The following is an 18,810-nucleotide window of genomic DNA, read 5'->3' as shown; positions in this document are numbered from 1 at the left end:
AGCAAAGGTTGAGTCAAGGAAATGGAAAGGTGAGGGGGGTGATCACTGTAGAATGATTCCTATGTGTCTTTTCTGCACCACTGGGCAATAGCCCTGCAATTCTTTAAGACGTGGCACAGGAAGCAGCAGCTTGGGGTAAGTGTGAGGAATTATGTACGCAATTGCATACATGTGTGTGAGGCAAGTAGAGAATGTGGCTGAATATACAAGTGGAGCTGAGAAAAGAGGTTTGGAGTGAAAATTAGATATCAGTTTACAGTTTGGAGAGACATAAAGGCATTGCATACTGATTCTGAAGGTCATTGAAAATGTGAGACAAAGGAGAGAAGATGAAGAGTTCTTCGTCTTCTTATAAACAACTTTCCTTTGTTTATTTTTTAGACCCACCGAGTCTCCATTTGCAAAACATGCAGGCGTGAAGCTGAGATTTTGTGGCAACAGAGCACAGGTAAAATAAGTAAACTGGAGGTGAGTCATGTTTAGTAGCTCAAGCTCATTGTATGCTGCTTGGCAAGAAGTTACTCAGGGTATTTCTGCAGAGAAAACTCTGGACAGTCCAATAAGGGGCACATCCACCAGGGAGGCATGAGGGAGCACCAGAGGCAGAACAGAGACACAACATGGGTAAGAGGTCATTACAGTATAGGAACAGAACGGGGGAAAGGGTAACCAGAATGTGAAGGCCATGGAAGGCACACAGGACAAATTCAGTAAGTATCTATCACTACTGCATTCATTTTAAATATTTTTGTGATTAAAAAAAATATTAGGTCTTGATCGGTTGGCTCAGCATGGAGTGTTGACCCAGCATGTGGAGGTCCCGGGTTCGATTCCCAGCCAGGGTACACAGGAGAAGCACCCATCTGCTTCACCACCCTTCCCCCCTCCCTTTTCTCTGTCTCTCTCTCCCCCTCCCGCAGCCAAGGTTCCATTGGAGCAAAGTTGGCCAGGGCACTGAGGACGGCTCCATGGCCTCTGCCTCAGGTGCTAGAATGGCTCCAATTGCAGCAGAGCAATGCCCCAGAAGGGCCAAGCATTGCCCCTGGTGGGCATGCTGGGTGGATCCCAGTGGGCACATGTGGGAGTCTGTCTGCCCTCCCTCCTTTCTCATTTCAGAAAAATCCAAAAAAAAAAAAATTTAATAGCTTATTCAAACAAAACCTATGTATAATGTATATATAAGAAATAATAAATTTGGGCCCTGTCAGGGTGGCTTAGTTAGTTAGAGCATCATCTTGAAATGCCAAGGTTATGAGTTCAATTCCCACTTATGGTACATAATAAGAATCAATCAATGAAATACATAAGATACATTCACCCCATGTTCATTGCAGCATTATTCACAGTGGCCAAGACATGGAAACAACCAAAATGTCCCTCAGTAGAGGATTGGATAAGAAGTTGTGATATATATATTATACTACTCAGCCATAAGAAATGATGACATATTGCCATTTACAACAACATGGATGGACCTTGAGAACATTATACTGAGTAAAATAAATAAATCAGAGAAAGCTAAGAACTGTATGATTTCACACAGAGGTGGGATATAAAACTGAGACTCATGGACATAGATAAAAGTGTAGTGGTTACCAGGGTAGAGGGATATAAGAGAGGAGATGAGGTGAAGGGTGTAAAGAGGGACAAATATAAGGTGATGGAAAACAATTTGACTTTGGGTGATGGGTACACAACGTAATCAACAGTTCAAATGCTATAGAGATGTTTATCTGAAACCTATGTTGATCAATATCACCCTGTTAAATTTAATTTTCTAAATAAAAATTAAAAAGTATATGAAAAATAAAAAAGAATCAACCAATGAATGCATAAATAAGTGGAATAACAAATCAATGCTTCTCTCTCTCTCTTTCTCCCATTCTTTCCCTTCCTCTTCCTCTAAAGTCAATATAAAATTTAAAAAGAAATAATAATTTTAAAAACCTGTGTAACACCACAAATTTAAACATTCTTAGTACCATTGTTGACCCCTGGTTACTCCTTCCCTCTTGAATCATACTCCCTTCCCTCCCTCCCAGAGGTAACTATTAACCCCAAATTTGTATTTTTCATTTCTTGCTTTTCTCTAAAGTTTTGCCAAATGTATTTTATGAAATATAGTTCATAAAATATTTTACTTGGTGAAATTTTACCGCATACACAAATTCACTTGATGAAATATTTTTGGCTCCATTGAAAGTTCTATATCCACTAATAACAGTATTTTATCATGTAAAACGTACAGTGTCACTTCCAATGGGAAACATTTATTGGCAACCATGTAGTCAGCTTTAAGTTCTCATCAGATAAAATTTTTGCTCTGCCCATCACAGCTTAATTGGTCTTAAGTGTTCTGAGAGTCCCAGTATTGACTTTTACCTTCTGCCATAAATGTAGCTTTTCATCTTCCCAGGAATTCTCTCTTCTGTATTTTCAAAACCACCCAAATACATTGATATAAGGTGATACATAGTATAGGCCTTGGTTTCTGATGATAAAAGTAACATCTTCCTTTTTGAGAAAATTCATTAGCCTCACAACATTTTTAAGGCCTCAACATTGCATCTTAAGTAAATATTCAAATTCATAAATATATGAACTGTTTATAGAGGCATTTTTACTTTGTCCTGAATGAAACTGAATATGTAGTTCAAATACAATTTACCTGAGTGCTTTTCCCTTCCTTATATGTGCCTTTTTAAAACAGCCCCAACCCCACCCACAAACAAGTGTGCATGTACCTAACAGCCTAGATGGGGAGGCAAGATCTGTAGACTCACCCAACTATAAATATCTGCATTGCAAAAATGCCATAAACAAAACATCAAAGCAAAGCACTACCCATATAAATACACAGAAAAGCACATTGTGTGAAAATTACATGAGACAAATAGCCAACAGCTGTTTAATATAAAAAATATAATTTCTAATCAGGAAACTACAAAAAATAAAAACAAAACAAAGATACTACATAGGATGAGAAGGTTTAGATAAAATAGGCATATAAAATGGATAGCTATTTCGCAGCCTATTTCAAAAACCTTAAGATACTTACAGCAGATATCCCTGTACTGTCTTACAAGAGAAAGGCACAGATATTTAGGCCTCAGGCAGTTCATCTCCATGGTTACATTAGAGACAGTATGAACACTATAAATAAATGACAGCCATAGATGACTGACTAAATAACATGATATAGCATATCAATATAACATTTGTGTAAAACATTAAGATAACAACCTTGGAAAATGATTTAGAATACTGTATTAAAATACTGAAAGATGCTAAAATGATATGCTGAGTAAAGAACTAAAGTATAAAAATGATATGCCAATAAAATTTCTATTAGAAAAAATATAGTCTACATAATTTTATGCATACATAAAAAGTATATCCTACAAAGTATTTTTGGAGATGTTTGGATAAAAAGTAGTTGTTTTGTTTATTGATGTTTCAGAATATTTTCATTAGGTATTTATTAATTTAAAATTTTTATTTAAAAAATAAGTACCCTAATACACAAAAATTAAAGCTCTCAATATATGAGTGCTATGAATTCTGTAAATATTAACCTTCCAAACATACTTTAAAATGATTCCACACATAGACTGTATTCATAGTTTCTTATATCATATGCTATTATATAAGGTATTTCTGTACTATAAAGCTGTTTTGTCATTATTTTCTTATTTACAAATTAATCTTTCAATTGTAAGCCTATATAGACTAAAAAAAAATGATACAATTATACATTTTCTCCCTATTAATCATGTGGAAAACTGAAAGCTAATTTCATAAGGAACATATTCTTCAGTAATTTATAGAGAAAAATCCTTAATGCCTAAAGAAGATTTTTTCTCAAATGTACATGAAACTAAACCATATGACAATAATTATAAATCTTTCAAAACATTTAAAAATCCAATTTTAGTAGCCTTCTAATAATAATACAATTTGAGCAAATATTAAATTATGTATATTTTCACCTTTTATTTTACTTAAAATAATATTCAGTTTTGTCTAAAATTTTAAAAAATTAATTCTTCACTTTAAATTAGTCAAATACTTTCAAGACACTAACTTAATGGTAGAATTTCTGAATATAAGGGGAAAGGACTAATGAAGTAGAAGAAAATAAAACAAATTTAAATTCTATTCATTTGAAAATTATTTTTAAAATCAATGGCAACTGCCTTAAAATGAAGGGAAACTGTTTTAGTTCAAGAATTATTTTGCATTATACCATGTTAGTATCTATGTGTCTGCCTCCTGTCTCCTTCCCTTTCAAATAATGCTCTAAAAATAGTCTCAAAATATGGACCCAGCCCTGGCCGGTTGGCTCAGTGGTAGAGCGTCAGCCTGGCGTGTAGAAGTCCCGGGTTCAATTTCCGGCCAGGGCACACAGGAGAAGCGCCCATCTGCTTCTCCACTCCTCCCCCTCTCCTTACTCTCTGTCTCTCTCTTCCCCTCCCGCAGCCGAGGCTCCATTGGAGCAAAGATGTCCCGGGCGCTGGGGATGGCTCCTTGGTCTCTGCCCCAGGCGCTATAGAGTGGCTCTGGTCACGACAGAGCGACACCCCCGGATGGGCAGAGCATCGCCCCCTGGTGGGCAGAGCATCGCCCCTGGTGGGTGTGCCGGGTGGATCCCGGTCAGGCGCATGCGGGCGCAAGTCAAAATGAAGTGTTATTTCACTGTTTTACAAGTTCTCCCATAACACTTTATCCCCATTATAACAGGTACTCCATATATTAATGATTTGTGTCATTTTCAGGCCCAGGAAACATTGGTGGATCAAGAAAGCCAACTTACTTCAAAGTTCCAGTACCTTGTCCTTCAGGCAGCTCCCTCCCTTGCCTGAGCCTGGACCAAAAGCTTCTTCCCTTCTCTATAAATATGTTCTGCTCCTTTTGAGTTGCCCTTTGCTGGTCCAGCCTCCTCTCTCTGAAATTACCTTTCTCTCTAGAAATCTACCCCAAAACTGCTTCGTATTTTAAGGCTGAGTTAAACCACATTTTCTGGGCAAAGTCTTCGTATTCCCTTTGTGTCAATGTGATGCTCTCCTTATTCCTGTTTCTGGGAAACACAGTCAGGGTTGAAATCATTTTTACACATTCTAAAATAGAGCATTTGAAATACTTTTTGATTAAAAAAAACAAAACACTCCAAATGAAAACTTAAATAGATGCCCCCAATATGAAATGTGCTTTAGAATTTCTTGCTGAGGTTTATTTGTAATTGTTACTTATTTTGTAGCTAATCAGTGAAAACAATGAGGCTGTTTTGAGAGATATTTGAAATGAAGGAATCTGAGTAGCATTTATTTTCATATCTATCAGCTATACTTTCTCACTTCTGAATATTTTTAGGTTGTACAGTATCAAGAAAATCACAACTCACTCAACTGAGGTGCAAATGGTTACAGATTTTTAACTCCTGTCTTTCAGTCTCCAGATCTTTCAATTACATTGCCCCAGAAGCATAAGAGGGGTGTAGTAAGAAATGCCAAAGTTGAATAATAGTAGAAATCCTCTTAACTGGTACAATTAGACTGGTAATTACTCTGTGTGTCAAAAAAAAACAACAAGAGAATCGTGAATGGATACAAACTTAATTTTTTATATAAAACATACAAAGGTCCACATGGTGGCCACTTTTAAACTATGGTCCAAGGCCTTTTCTATGCAAGCAGGTGTTCCTTGGAGATTCTTAAAATGTTTTTACATGAACTACTCTAATGCATCATCCATAAAGCCTAGTACCTGTTTCTTTAAAATATAACAGGAACTTTTAAATACTTTAGAAGCAAATTTTACATCAAAATCATCTAGGGTTTTAATGATTCTTTTTCCAATAACTTACTATGGTTTTTTTTCTATGCTTAATTTAACTGCAATTTTAAACAAAACCATCCAAAGCATTTAACTTACTTTTCTTAGATACAAAATTTCTTTTGGCTCCCATATTTCATATGCTTACATAAAATTCAATTTAATCACATGAACAATTAAATATTAAATTTAATGTAATAGTAAATAAGAGAACTAACATAAACAGGTTTAGAAACAAAAATAAATGGCTCTTGATTATTAGCATGTAACAAAATCTCAGGGAGGAGATATGGGCATGTGAGCAAGTATCTCTCTAACTTTGGACTTCTGTTTTACCATGGGCTTTCAGAGGAAACTGATCTATTTCATGGTCCAGTTAGTCATGAAATGTACATTGAGAGGGTTTCTATTGTACTAATTACTTAACAATATTTGGACTCCATGTTAGAAATGTAAAATGCAGGAAAAACATAAAATATATCTTAAATCTATCTATAATATCTTATTACTCTCCATTAAAACATTACTTGATGTTGTTCAACTAATTACAAAGATTAGACATATAAGAAACATAGGTGTCTGAGATTTGACTGATATTTGATTGAACTCAATGCAAATGAGCAGAAGTTATCATTAATAAATTTAATTACCATTTCTCAACTCCAAAAACATGCAACAGATTATGGTAGGTTCTAGAAGTATACTAATTAAAAGAGCCATTCTTTTATAGAATTTATATTCTTGAGTTGGAAACCCCAAACTTTTTGTTAACACATCTCTACCAGTCAAAATATTTGAGGATACTACATATCTCTATCTATCTATATATACATCTACATGTATTTATCTATTATAAATATATCATTATCTACATACTTATATATACACAAATGAATATGTTTATAAATTATATACCTGTGCATCTGTATATATTATGCTTTGTGAAAAATCTCCAGTCAACCTTGAATTCCATGGATCTGAATTTAGTACAATTATTTTTTATTTCCATCATTTTACATCAGGAAACATGCACAGGAGTGAAATTTTCTTTTTAACAGGACCAGTGCAAAGATACGGTCATTTATTTGTTTAAAAAATTGTAAGATAAGCCATAAAAACATAGTGATTTAAAGAGAAAATGTATTTCACGATCTACACCAAAGACAAACATACCTGTCTTCAAGATAAAGTAACAACTTAGTGGATACAAAAAGTTTTACAATACACATGAGAGCGTTTTAACTTATGTTTTAAGGCAGGGGTCCCCAAACTACGGCCCGCGGGCTGCATGCGGCCCCCTGAGCCATTTATCCGGCCCCCGCCGTACTTCCAGAAGGGGCACCTCTTTCATTGGTGGTCAGTGAGAGGAGCATAGTTCCCATTGAAATACTGGTCAGTTTGTTGATTTAAATTTACTTGTTCTTTATTTTAAATATTGTATTTGTTCCCGTTTTGTTTTTTTACTTTAAAATAAGATATGTGCAGTGTGCATAGGGATTTGTTCATAGTTTTTTTTATAGTCCGGCCCTCCAACGGTCTGAGGGACAGTGAACTGGCCCCCTGTGTAAAAAGTTTGGGGACCCCTGTTTTAAGGAATGTTCATTAAGCCTCTGCAAAGCCCTACCATCTGCCAGAACAGGGGCTGTAGACCAGTGCTCAATGGTCTGGAGCAGCCAGGGCAGTGGCTGGCACAGAAACTCTCTATAATAGGTATTACTTCACAAATGTTATTTTAAGAATTGTTCATATACTTGAACAACAAGTTATATTCTCACACTTAATTTTTGAATGCTTTACAAATATTTATCTATTCAAAGAATTGAAAAACCTAATTGAAATCCAGTTATAAATACAAAAAAAAAAAAAAAGAAAACTTTACATGCTTTAAAACCATAGTGTCAGATTGGAGAATATATTATTATTATTTTAGATTTTATTTATTGGTTTTTAGAGAGAGGAGAGTGAGAAAGAATCAAAGAGAGAAAGAGGGGGGAGAAACAGATTCATCAACTCACAATAGTTGTTTTCTGTATGTGCCTTGACCAGGCAAGCCCACGGTTTTGAACCGGCGACCTCAGCATTCCAGGTCAACACTTTATCCACTAATCCACCACAGGTCAGGCAGAGAATATATTATATAATGGAAACATTTATTAATCCATTCTGCATCTATTACCTAATTAACACAACTAAATATGGTTTCTAGTTTGGAAGGGGAAAGAAAAGAGGAGTGGAAGGAGAAGGAGCAAGAGAAGAAAGATAAAGGAGGGTGGAAAGAACAAAAAGAGTATCAAGACTTTCCATTTTGGCCCTGGCCAGTTGGCTCTGTGGCTGAGTGTCAGTCCGGTGTGTGGATGTCCTGGGCTCAGTTCCTGGTCAAGGCACACAGGAGAAGTGCCCATCTGTTTTTCCACCCCTTCCCCTCTCACTTCTCTCTCTCTCTCTCTTTCTACCTCCTGCAGCTAAGGCTCTACTGGAGCGAATTGGCCCCGGGCACTGAGGATGGCTCCATGGCCTCTGCCTCAGATACTAAGGAGAGCTCAGTTTCTGAGCAATGAAGCAGCATCCCAGATAGGCAGAGCATTGCCCCCAGAGGGCTTGCCAGGTGGATCCCTGTTGGGGTGCATGTGGGAATCTGTCTCTCTGACTTCCCCCCTCTCACTGGATTTAAAAAAAGGAAAGAAAAAAAGACTTTCCACGTTATCTGGTGTCTCAGATTGAGAGAAAACAGTGACTATCACCAGTCAAAATCACTGGGCATTGTTTTCCAGAAAAGAATATAATAAAGCTGTCACACATGACCTTGTATTTTGATAAAAATTTTAAAATGTTTTGGATTCTTTTGTTTCTAACCTTTTAAAGACACTCAAAAATCAAAGAGGCTCACTTAGAAGATCATAAATTAAATGTAAAATTTGTAAACATGAAACTGAGAAAAAAACTTTCATTGGCATAAACTGCAGCACTCTTGTTCTGCACAGCACATGTACTGTAATTAGATGATTAGAAATTTGGATAATAAGTCACCAGTAATCATCAATTCAAATTGGATGCAGGAAGCCAGCACTGGCTTGGTACTGTTCTGTGACAGTAAAGCCAAGGTAAAACATTTCCATGCTGACATCTGGGTGAAGCATGTCTGCTCTTTTCTTTTTCTTTTATTTAACAAATATTGCATGGGATGAAGGAATGTCAAGGCTAAATTCTCTAATACAAATGTAGAACACATGCATTTGTGCCTGCTCAAAGCAAGATTACAGATGCGGGAGGCACTGTTGTGGTTTGGCAGTTATAATCGTCCACTTTCATTAATTTGTGGTTCGAAGATACTACCACATTTAGGAAAGGATCCTGTCTTATTGTGACTAGTTTGTTAAAGGCTAAGTCATAAAAACCAAAGAGTAGAAAGAACCACATGTTTGGAGATCATACTATATTTCAAATATTTCAAACTAAGAACAATTCAGTTACAATAAAAACACAGGTTCTATATACAAAATACTCTTCGCAGATAATGTCTACTATGTAACCTTCCTCACTTTTACTTGCTATTGTTTGTCAGAAAAGGTATAACAGCACTTGATTTTTCAAGTCAGGAAGGACTTGGAAAATGGGCCAAGTAAGAGAAAGAGCCTCAAAACAGAAGCCAGTATCTCTTCCCTGCCTCAAAAATAATTGAAGTGATGGGAAGACATTTCAACTACCCAGAGAGCTGTTAGCTTGGTTTTTTTGTTTGTTTGTTTTGTGGGGGTTTTTTGTTTTTTGGGTTTTTTTGAGAGAAAGGAAGGGAGAGAGAGAAACATCAACTTGTTGCTCCACTTTTAGTTGTGCATTCATTGATTGCTTTTCATACATGCCTTGAACAGGGATTGAACCAACATCTAGCCAGTGGACTCGACCTGACTACCCTGGACTAAAGCTGTGGGATCCACTCAGAGACCTTGGGTTTCAAATTGGCAACCTCAGTGCTCTATTCACTGTGCCACTTCTGGTCAGGCCCAAACATTCTAAGTTCTAAATGATTTTCCCAATTGATTACAGCAAGGGTAACCTAAAAAGTTATTAATTCAGCTTTTGAATAGGATTACTTACTTTAATCTAGGCTATTACTTGCATTTATATAAAGTCAAATCTCCTGTTCTCGATGTTCACATCATCCTCTATTTAAATATTGCTTCATGTATTCTTTCAAGGAAAATTAAAGACAGACTAACTCCACAATAGAGCGGGGAGTTTGTCCTGAAATGATATTTTTGGCTAGCATTGACCATAAAAATCACAAGGTTTTGGAGGTGGAAGAGAATTTTTCATTTCTAGAGGGGGACATACAAGTTGTAATTTTCCCGAGAAAGGGAGTTAATTAAAGGGTGGTTATCAGGCTGGTGTGCAACACCACTCTGCTATGGGCTGTTTCCCACCTGCACAGCTCTAGCCACACTGAACCAGTGTGGCATCAGCAGATTCACTGTCACAAAGAGCCTGGGCATATGGGAGAAAAAGCATTAATCACCTCCCATTACCAATTTATGTTATTTTGTTACTCTACTGTGTTCCACACTCATAAACTCTTATAAACTCTATTACAAGTATGATGTTATTGAAACACTTGACAGACATTCAGAGGAAAAGATATTCCTGACCCCATGGCCACCCATGGTACTCATATAATATCATGCTTGCTCTCACATTTTCTCTTTCTGATTATAAATACTTGACACCTCAACTCTACTCCCATGTGTGTGCGTGTGATTTGCATACAATTTCTAGGGTGAATCCATGTGGAAGGTGTTAGGTAGAATAGTATTTCCAAAGATGTTCACAATCTAACTGCTAGAACCTGAGAATTATGTTGGTTACATGGCAAGGAAGAATTAAGGTTACAGATGAAATTGTTTACTAATCAGCTGGCTTTGAGATGAGATTATCCTGAATTATCTGAGTGAGACCGATGTCATCATAAGGGTCCTTATAGGTGTAAGAGAGGACAGAAGAGGGGGAACCAGAGAGAGGGCAGCATGAGAAAGATACATTGCTAGAGGAATGGCAAGCCACAGAGCACAGGTGTAGGTTCTTTCCTTGAACCTTTCCACCAACACCTTTCTTTTACAACCCAGTGGGACCTATTTTGGGTTTCTTATCTCCAGAATTTTAGGATAATAAATTTGTGTTGTTTTAAGGCACTAAGTTTGTGGTAATTTGTTACAGCAGCAATAGGAAAATAAAACCTCTTTATAGAAACAGGCAAAATCAAAGTGGATCAAAGATGACTGAAGCCCTGGCCAGATAGCTCAGTTGGGGGAGAGAACCCATGTCCAAGTACAGTCTTGTGGCTGTTGGCAGGATGAAATACTTCATGGACTACTGGACTGTTGACCTCACTTCTCTGTTAGCTGTTGAAGCATATTACAACCGATGAATGAAAGCTATATCTGCTTCCTCCTCCTTTTCTGCCTCTCTCTTCCACTTACAGGAACTATAAGAACCCTCAACATTTATTGAGACGGCATATATTAGAAAGTAGGAATGGGAAATATGGAGAGGTCAGCTTGAGCAATGTGGTTTAATCTAGTGAAGAGGATTTGCAGAGTAGGTACTCTGGAACTCAAAGAAGAAGTCTGAGCTTGAAGACATAAACGTGGATAGGATTTCTGCAAGAGATCATTGTGCCACTGAAGCTAAGTTAATAAAGTCTTACAAAAAGGAGAGCTTTATTAAAAGTGACACTGATAAAGGAAATGGATAAGAGTGGAGGTGAAAAATGCTTCTATCCTTGGCCAGCTTGCTCAGTGGTAGAGCGTGGGCCTGGCATGTGGAAGTCCCAGGTTCGATTCTCGGCCAGGGCACACAGGAGAAACGCCCATTTGCTTCTCTACCCTTCCCCCTCTCCTTTCTCTCTATCTCTCTCTTCCCCTCCCACAGTTAAGGCTCTATTGGAGCAAAAGTTGGCCCTGGCGCTGAGGATGGCTCATTACCTCTGCCTCAGGTGATAGAATGGCTCCGGTTGCAATTGAGTAATGCCACAGATGGGCAGAGCATTGCCCCCTGGTGGGCTTGCTGGGTGGATCCTGGTTGAGTACATGGGGGAGTCTGTTTCTCTGCCTCCCCACTTCTCACTTCAGAAAAATACAAAAGAAAAGAAAAGAAAAATGTTCTGCATCTAATAACTTTTTCTCCCATTTTGCTATGAATTATGAATTTCAAAAATTGTTTCATTTTATAAAGCATGAAAAATATTGCCCTATGAGGTTAGGCAATTGGCCCAGAGTCACAAACAAGCCCATTACAGGGATAGTAGCTGCTTTGGCATAAAACTTTTCCAAATAGGGTAAAAAAATCTGCTTGAGGAAGTTAAGCTGGAATTCTTTAAACATTTCCTTATCTGAACTAGCTGTCATAGAACACTTAGACAAATACTTATTACTCTCCCCTTCATTCCAATTACCAATTGATCTATAATTCCTTGGAGATGTGGAAAGAAGAAAATATGATAGTACTATAAAAAATCTAAAATATGCAAAAAGTTAATAAATATTTTCATTTTTTTATGAAAAGAACCATCAAATGGAATTAATTATGGTGTCTAGTATGTAGTATGTTGATGAAAGATAATATTGAATGATTTACTGAGGTTCTTGACCACTTGACTCATTAGTTTTAAATTTAGAAAAATGTTTTCCCATTATCATAGGGGGAAGAGTAAAAAGATCTGTGAAAATAAAGTTGATAATGCTTCCAGCACTCTTTCATTCTCACCCCCCAAAAGGCTATTAATGTTAACACCCTACTGTATACCCTTTTGCATTATTTTTTCATAGTAATAACATGATACAGAAAAATACACACAAGACACATTTTGTTTGTTTTTATAAAATCAGGGATCACAATAAGCACATTATCCTGTAACTACCTTTTCTCACCTGACAAAGACATATCGGAAATCCCTTCAGTCCAACAGCCACAGAATTAAAAAATTTATTTCTAATAACTACATAATATTCCCAAGTGTAGACACACTATAATGCATTAAACCACTTCCTGTATTAATAAACATTAGAGGTATTAAAGCTTTATTTTAATATTCACATGATGCAAAAATCAATATCTCATAGAGATATTAAAACATCCTGTACTATCTAATGTTATAAATCTTTCAATAGTCATATTACATTGTAACATGAAATTATTCCTTTTCCCTTTAAATCTATTATAAAACAATATTTTTCTGATTATTTTTGGAAGTTACAAAAAACCTGATTCTCTGCTAATTTCCTTGATTCTTCTTTTTTTCTGGAGTGAATTGGGATTGAAGCAGTAAGAACAGAACTTCCACATGTTCCCCAGATCAAACCTAATAATCCCTGAATCTAGACCCATATCTGCTGCTTCTCTTTTATCATACAGGACAAACAACCCATCTTTCTAACCAACAGCAACCTCTCCAATTTGCATGCTGGTAGCTATTGCCCCTCACTTACTCTAGACATTACTCTAGAACTCTTCCCTTTATGTATACTATCATCACTTTTCCTTCTCTAGTGGATTTATTTCTCCATCTTTATACAAATAACTTGTAATTTCACCCACTTCAAAAACAGACAAGCCAACACCCTGTGACCACTCTTTCTTCTCTAGCCATGGGCCTCGCTCTACTCTCCATCACAGCAAACTCCTCTAACAAGTGCTAGAGAGTTGTCTATACTCATTCCCTTTTATTTATTTTTTCTTGGATCCATTCCACTCAGGTTTCTATCCTCATGTCTCAAAACAGTCCTTCACAAAGTCACCAACAATTTCCATTTTGCCAAATCTAATGAACATTGGTTTGTCTTCCTTGTTATTCTACCAGCAACACATGGCCCATACATCACTCTCCCCTTCTTTAAACAATTCCTTTACTTTTCAAGTTTGCTCTGGATTTTCATCCTCTTTCTCTCAGTGTCCTTTATTGTTTTTCGATTCTAGTGAGCTCCATGAGGGGTGGGTTTTAGTTTCTGTATCTTTGGTTGTTTATATGGAAAATAATACAATAATTTTAAAACAGGAATTAATACAATAAAAATAAAATAATGTTATAAGAATAAACTCTGTTTTGTATACTCACAACTGTAAACCTACTTTTGCCCCACCTTGTAGTTACCCCAAAATACCCATGAAAATGAACCATCCCTTTGTGATGTAGTAGGTGCATTCATTGATCTAATGGTATCATTGGTTTACAGCTTGCTCTCTACCTGGAATAACCCCTCTGTTAAGTACCTGCTGAATTATACTTTGCTGACTTCAGCTTGAACAGCTTCTCCCCACCCATTGGCCTATCTCATATCCCTGTTTAGCTCAGTGATATATGAATGTCCCCTACTGGGGGCTATAAAATACTCAGTTACATACACATGGTGCCCTCTCTAGTCTTTCTTACTACTACAGTCATTGTGCTCTTGCGTAAAGTGTAAGCTTTGGTAGATTTCTTTTTTGTTTGTTTGTTTTTCTTTTTTGTGTTTTATTTATTTTTTATTATTTTGGGGGGTATATTTTTATTCATAATTAAACTCTGTAAAGCATGTAGCACAATACCTCGTAAAAAGTATATACTTAATTTTAAAAGTTACTAACCTAAATTGATAAATAGAGCAAAATGTTGTACAGTCTCCAGATAAATACCATTTTTAAATTAGCTAAGTATGCTATGATAAATATTAATTTTACAAAAATGACTTGTTATAGATAGGATCATGTTATATCTACATAAAGTATTGTAACAATATGCTTGATAATCCAACGAAAACAATTCTTGACATATACTACTTTGAAAAATGAAATTATTCAAATTTATGTAATTCATCTGATATCATATTTAGCAGATGTTAAAATTTTATATTTATAGTGACAAAATAACCCTGGTAAATTAAATGGGCATAGCATATTTATTTATGTGTCACTTTAATACTTGCACTAATATTCAAAATATTTTCATCTGGATTTGTGGAGCAAAGTAATTGATGATATTCCCCAATGATAAACTGCAGAAGTTGTCACTTTCTATACACAGGGGTCCACTAATTAATCTTGAGTAACCCTCTGAGACAGAATATAAGCATGTGCACATGGGAGAGAAATAATAATTCACCAGAAAACAGACAGAGAAAAAACAGACTATATTTAAACAAATATAAAGGGTACAATGAGCATTATAGGTGATAGCAAGTATCACTACTGAAGTTCTTTGGGAGAATTATGAAATTCCCAGGACTAATCATGAAACATGATTTCATGTGTTTTCCAGCACTCTGGAAGAAAATATATGAAGATGTATCATATTTGGGGCCGCTGCTTAAGTAACCACTGGCTATGGAGAAACTCTTAAGTATTACTCTGTTTTCATAGGCTCATCAGTACTAAGCTCTGAGCCTGAGATAGAATTCCTTTGCTCAAGGGATATATACCTGAAAAAAACAGGAGGCATATTAAGAGGAAGGAAGGGTAAATGTGGTTGGGTAGGCAAGCAATGCTATCTGCTAAAGCAACCTGGTTTGCGTCTACTGTTCCAGGTCTCATTTCCTGCTGCCCTGACATAGCCCCCAGGATTGTAGTGGGCTCTAAAGACTGACCATTCCCTTAACATGCTGCAAAGCAGATTCGGTTACATGGGCACACCTTCCAGCATTCATACAGCACTCTGGACTCAGAGGGGTCCTGAACTTGTTTACTTACTTTATATTGTGGTAAAATATACATCACAAAATTTATCATTTTAAGTGTACAGTTTGCCAGCATTAAGTGCATTTGCATTGCTGTGCAACTACCACCACCATCCTTTGCCAGAACTATTTCATCATCCCAAACTGAAACTCTATACCTCTTAAAAATTAACTACCTTTGCTCCCCTCCCCCAACCTGGTAACCTCTAATCTACCTTCTGGCTCTAAATTTGATGACTCTAGGTATCTCATATAAGTGGAATCATACAATATTGGCCATTTTGTCCATACTTGGTTTAATGCTTTACTGTCACTGCCTTGAAATTCTTAATAATTTCAGAATAAGAGCCTCCTCCATTTTCATTTTATGCTGGGCTCCTCACAAGCAATGTAGCTCATCCTACTGCGAGTATTTATAATTCCCTGACTATGTCTTTTCTTCACCAAAAAACACTTCCATGTACTTATGAGTTCTACTTAAACTTCATCACTTCTGTGAAATGAAGAGCAAATACTGTGGCCCGTTACACTCCTTAGAGTATTTGTATTTTGCTCAATTATAACATGCGATCCTCTCTTTTTAACCCTGCTAGAAGAAATGTTTGTGTCTTACTTATCCTTATATCTTTTGTGCCTGGTGTAGCTCTTGTCTATTCACTGAATTGTGTCTCCCAAGATGTGTATGCTGAAGCCCCTACCCGCAGTGTGATGATATTTGGAGAAAGATCTTCGGTAGGAAGTAGGTTCAGATGAGGGCATGGGGTGAGTGTGTCATGATATTAGTGTTCTTATCAGAAGGGAAACCAGAGAGAGAAGATGGCAGTGGAGTAGGCAGATGCACAGACGCCCAGCTCTCAACACCAAACTGGAATACAAATCAATTTAGAAAAAATCAGCATGAAAAACCAACACTGAACTGCAAGAACAGCTCTCAAAAACCAAGGAGCAAAGAGGAAGCCACAATAATCCTGGTAAGGAGTGCCTGAATCTCCTCTGATTACAGGAACAGAAGGAGGGGGGTGAGGCTGAGAACCCAGAGAGGATTTCACAGAGGAAAAAGAGCAGAAACTACTGCTCACAGCCACTTATCTGGCGACCAGGGAGCAAGGGGAGTTGAAAAGACCAGCTTATCTCCCAAGTGGAAAGGACAGGGAGAGGGACAGACTGTGAGGGGCTAAGGTATGCAAGAAACGAAATAAAAAAGCTGACTCATTCGTGCTGGAGGCAGCCATAGCTGGGGGAGGGACTGAACCTTTCACAAAACAGAGCTGAAGTGCTTCCGGATCAGAGATCTCCGGACATCTATCCAGCTCCAATCAGCACAACAAGACACAGCTGAAAACAAGAAGTGGGGAGGAGGGGCAGTAACTCAGGTCTCCATGGAGATCTGAGATACACCTCCCCCTACTGAAGCTGAGAAAAAACCTGCCCCCAGTGAGATTAGTTGGTGGAAGAGGCCTTCAGCGTCTCAGGTTACACCCACAGCATTCCTGGATACAGTTTCAAGGAAGCCCCCTGCTGAGATCAGTTAACAAGACTATCACCTGTTAAGAAAACAAACAAATCAAGACTTCAAAGCTGCCCAAATCCGAAAGTGGATTACAAATAATAGCTGATACCAACCCACGAAGACCTAAAAATAACACAACTGAAAACTGGAGGCAGACAACACCAAGCCTAGCCTCAACCAACTCTACAAATAAAAAAAAAAAAAAGAAGATGAGAAGACAAAGGAGTGCAATCCAAATGAAACCACAAGAGACACCTTCGAGAGATGAACTGAGTGATATGGAAATAATCAAACTTCCAGATGCGGAGTTCAAAATAATGATTGTAAGGATGCTTAGGGATCTTAGAACAACAATGGAGGGACAGTTTGAAAACCTAAATAAAGAAATAGCAAGTATAAAAAAGAATCAGTTGGAGACGACAAATACAATATCAGAAATAAAGACCACAATGGAAGGAATTAAAAACAGGATAGATAGAGCAGAGGATCGAATCAGCGAGTTAGAAGACAACTGGAATGAAGGCATGAAAGCAGAGAAGAAAAGAGAAAAAAGACTCAAAAAGTCAGAGGAAACTCTTAGAGAGCTCTGTGACAACATGAAGAGAAATAACATCCGCATCATAGGGGTTCCTGAAGAAGAAGAAAAAGAACAAGGGATAGAGACTTTGTTCAATCATATCATAGCTGAAAACTTCCCTAAATTAATGCAAGAGAAACTCTCACAAATCCAAGAAGCACAGAGGACTCCATTAAAGAGAAACCCAAAGAAACCTACACCAAGACACATCATAATTAAAATACCAAAGCTAAGCGATAAAGAGAAAATATTAAAAGCTGCAAGAGAAAAAAAGTTATCACCTACAAAGGAGCCCCCATAAGGATGACATCTGACTTCTCAACAGAAACACTTGAGGCCAGAAGGGAATGGCAAGAAATATTCAAAGTAATGCAGAACAAGAACCTACAACCAAGACTACTTTATCCAGCAAGGCTATCGTTTAAAATTGAAGGAGAAATAAAAAGCTTCCCAGACAAAAAACAACTCAAGGAATTCATTACAACCAAACCAATGCTGCAGGAAATATTAAGAGGCCTGGTGTAAACAGATAAAGTGGGAAAAGAATACAGAAAAAAAAAAAGAAAAGGAATACACCTTTAAAGAAGAAAATGGCAATAAACAACTACATATCAATAATAACATTAAATGTAAATGGATTAAATGATCCAATCAAAAGACATAGGGTAGCTGCGTGGATAAGAAAACAGGACCCATACATATGTTGTCTACAAGAGACACACCTTAGAACAAAAGACACACACAGATTGAAGGTAAAAGGATGGAAAAAAACGTTTCATGCAAACGGAAATGAAAAAAAAGCTGGGGTAGCAATACTTATATCAGACAAATTGGACTTTAAAACAAAGGATATAGTAAGAGATAAAGAAGGCCACTACATAATGATAAAGGGAGTAATCCAACAGGAAGATATAACTATTATAAATATCTATGCACCTAATATAGGAGCACCCAAATATATAAAACAGACTTTGATGGATTTAAAGGGCGAGATCAACAGCAATACTATAATAGTAGGGGATTTCAATATCCCACTAACATCACTAGATAGATCCTCAAGAAAGAAAATTAACAAAGAAACAGCAGACTTATTGGAAACACTAGATCAACTCGATTTAATAGATATCTTCAGAACCTTTCACCCTAAAGCAGCAGAATATACATTCTTTTCAAGTGCTCATGGTACATTCTCTAGG

The 18,810-nt window shown here is 36.9% G+C and overlaps 1 protein-coding gene across 2 annotated transcripts in view; it reads right to left on the bottom strand.

Moving 5' to 3' along the window:
• Nucleotides 1-18,810, bottom strand: part of CFAP299 (cilia and flagella associated protein 299) — a 744,166-nt gene that overhangs the window by 348,393 nt on the left and 376,963 nt on the right. Inside the window, exon 5 of one of the 2 annotated variants that reach the window (XM_066386151.1) lies at nucleotides 5,764-5,788. The exons of the other annotated variant lie outside the window; for it this stretch is intronic. Coding sequence (XP_066242248.1) covers nucleotides 5,764-5,788 — 25 coding nt within the window. The remainder of the gene's footprint in view (nucleotides 1-5,763; nucleotides 5,789-18,810) is intronic. 2 annotated transcript variants of the gene reach the window in all.

The sequence above is a fragment of the Saccopteryx leptura genome, chromosome 5, assembly GCF_036850995.1.
Source record: "Saccopteryx leptura isolate mSacLep1 chromosome 5, mSacLep1_pri_phased_curated, whole genome shotgun sequence".
Lineage (NCBI taxonomy): Eukaryota > Metazoa > Chordata > Mammalia > Chiroptera > Emballonuridae > Saccopteryx > Saccopteryx leptura.
The sequence above is the reverse complement of the archived record's forward strand: the minus strand, read 5'-3'. Positions and strand labels throughout refer to the sequence as shown.